The following is a 2,904-nucleotide window of genomic DNA, read 5'->3' on the forward strand; positions in this document are numbered from 1 at the left end:
AGGGGAAACTGCAGCGAGAAATGGTGAACCTTGCATTGTTGTTTGCAGAAACCCCAAGAACTCGGCGGCGAGGCGATTGGAGTGCTTGTGGGACGGCGAAGTTAGGTTTGTTCGAAGTCTGGTTGGCCATGGAGAGGAGCTTGGAGGCGGGAGATTGGGGCGATTTTGATGGAGTCGTCGTCCGAAGGAAGGCTAGAGCTTTGCGGAGTGGTTGTATACAAATTCTGATTTTATTTTATTCTTTATTGTCTTTTAAATTAAATGCAGAATGATTTTTTATCCTCCACATAGCATTATTTTGTGGGCTCTATGTTAATAGATTTGAACATAGGGACTAAATTGATATGTAGGTCAATTTTAGGAATAAAATTAATCAATTTTCAAATTGAGTAACTAAAATGACGAGTTAAGTCCATTTAAAGGATTATTTTTGATAAAAATTCCTTCTTTCTTTATTCAGCGAATTAATTGAAAATTTGAGGGAGCAGAACAATGTGATTTATCCTTTGTATCTAAGTTTGAATTCTATTTCTTGTAGTTTAGTTAGATTTAATGTAATTATCACTCTTTTACAAATAAAAGTTAAAAAACTGAAAAAGAACTAGAAAAGCGAGGGGGTACTTAACAAAAGTAACAATATAAAGAGAATCTATTGGAATCCAATACCATTCTACTCGTGATCAAGAAAGAAAATTACCATCCAACTCAGCCTTCAACCGGCCCATATATGCATCGATTCTCTCACTAATTGGCTTTGGCACCACTCACATATATTCACATATAACATAATATATACGCCACGAAAGTGAAAACCCAGTAAATAAAAAAGGAGATATATAATATAAGGAAGATTAAATTAACCCTGTAAATTTTCAGTTTTCTTCCGGTACCACCTAAATGAAAACAAGAGGGAGCAAACCATGAAGATGAAGCACACACTTGAAGTTAATTTTCTTGAGTAATCCACATATATTAATCGACTCCAGAGCTTCAAAATCTTTCCCTATTTTTCATGCAACGTACCTAATCAAACCCAACCCCTCCCCATACTTATATATTCATATGAGCAAAGCTCGCAAAGATGGTTCTGTGTTCGAGTCGACAACCCTACAAGGCAGACACGGTTTCACCTTTGGCGGAGACTTGGTGTCCGGCGGTGGAAGAACACTTGTCTTTCCTCTCATCAAGGTTTATCTGTTGCTGCCGGCACTCTAGACTGCAGAAAGCTGTGTCACCTCTGGAAAATCAAATTATAGGCAAAAAGAATTAGTGAATTAATTGAAAATAGATTCGTGTCATGCATAAAAAAAATATATGTATATAGTGACATATAATTAATAGGGTTTCCTAATTTTGGCATATTTACTGCATATCCCGGAAAATCAAGAAAAATAAACAATCTGGGAAGTATTAGTACTAAAAATGGTAAATAAAAAAAATAATAATAAAAAAAAAAAAAAAACACAAGAAGTAAGAAATGTTCATGAAAAATAATTAATTTGACAGAAAAGTGAAAACAAATTCATGTCAACCATGCACGAACCTTGTCTAGCATACAGTTGACATAACCCTAAATTTGTCCAAAAAAATATTTAGAGAATTTTCATAATTAATTAAAGCATTATCTAAAATATTTTCTTTCTAAGAGCAAAGAGGAAAAACTGTTAGGTACAAAAAAAGTTTCTCATAAAACTAGTCACATGACAATCATGCTAGAAATTGAACAAGAAATATTACTAGACCAATCACGGTAAATTTAAAGAAATAATACCGCAAACAAAATATGTAGAAATATCAGTTGAACGATAATTAGTAAAATTCTATTGAAGAAGAAGAATACCTGTACATGTAAATATCGCGGCCGGGAATAAGGCGGCGTTTGCAGAGACCACAAGCCTTCAAGAAGTGGGCAGTTTCTCCAAAATCAGCAGAATTTCTTTTCTGGTTTCTTGGCGATGCTGATGATGGTGAGGGCAACTTCATCATGGGCCGTTGATCCAACCCATCAAGCCCACCACCACCACCACCTCCACCACTACCACCACCGCCCCATAAGGCCAGAGGCTGATAAGGGTTGTTGGGATCGGACGGTTGAGAGTGAGGTGCCTCAGTACTGATGGTGTTCGGATCAAAGGTGATTTCTGACATGCTTGTGGTCCTCTTCATCGGAGGCCTTGGTCTCTTCCCCAACGACATTTTTCTCTTCTCTGCTGAGATTTCTAGCAACTCAAAAAGACTACAACTACAATTCTCTCTAAAATCTAGAGAGAGAGAGAGAAGCAAGACGGAGAGACAGAGAGGAGGGAGGGGAAGTGAAGGTGGGGAAGATAAAGAAGAGCCAGAAACTGAGGAGCGAATCTGGACCGTTGGTTATTGCAATGCTTAAGACAGATAGAGGGTTGTGGAGTCTAGTGACCTGTGGCCTGTGACTTGTGAGAGGGAGTTGTTGTTTGCATAAATGGAAAATCCACGCCAGCATTTTAATTATTTTATTTAGAAAACTAATGAAAATGATTTGAAAACTTTAAGTTTTAATGATAAAGATAAAATAAAGGGTAAAGTGAATAGTATCAAGATTGACTTTTTAGTATAAAAATGTAGTTTTTCGTTAAAGTGAACAGTACCGTGACTTTTCGTTAAAACTCTCTATTTTATTTTATATTTTTTTGGTAAATTTGTATTTCATTTGTTTATTTTTAACGCAAATTGATCTTCGGAATTACATTTTTTTTTTTGATAACTTTTATTTTACCTTCTACTTGAAGTCACTTACGACGAGTTTTAGAGACTGTTTAAAATTGCAGCAATAGTACAATATATTTTGGCAATTTGGTGTTTGGATATTAACTAGTGCAACATATTTTGGCTAAAGAACTTTCTTTAACAAGAGATGCAAAATATCTT

The 2,904-nt window shown here is 35.6% G+C and overlaps 1 protein-coding gene across 1 annotated transcript; it reads right to left on the reverse strand.

Annotated features, from left to right (window-relative positions):
* Nucleotides 1–821: 821 nt before the first annotated feature.
* LOC103966546 (FCS-Like Zinc finger 6) lies at nt 822–2,368 on the reverse strand. The gene is made up of 2 exons (XM_048582953.1): nt 1,841–2,368; nt 822–1,237 (listed from the first exon to the last, which is right to left on the reverse strand). The coding sequence occupies exons 1-2, from the start codon at nt 2,194–2,196 to the stop codon at nt 1,108–1,110; spliced, it is 486 nt and encodes a 161-aa protein (XP_048438910.1). The 5' UTR covers nt 2,197–2,368; the 3' UTR covers nt 822–1,107.
* Nucleotides 2,369–2,904: the final 536 nt, after the last annotated feature.

Source organism: the organism of the source record quoted next, unplaced genomic scaffold (assembly GCF_019419815.1).
Source record: "Pyrus x bretschneideri cultivar Hongxiangsu unplaced genomic scaffold, Pyrus_bretschneideri_v1 Contig2, whole genome shotgun sequence".
Classification (NCBI taxonomy): domain Eukaryota; kingdom Viridiplantae; phylum Streptophyta; class Magnoliopsida; order Rosales; family Rosaceae; genus Pyrus; species Pyrus x bretschneideri.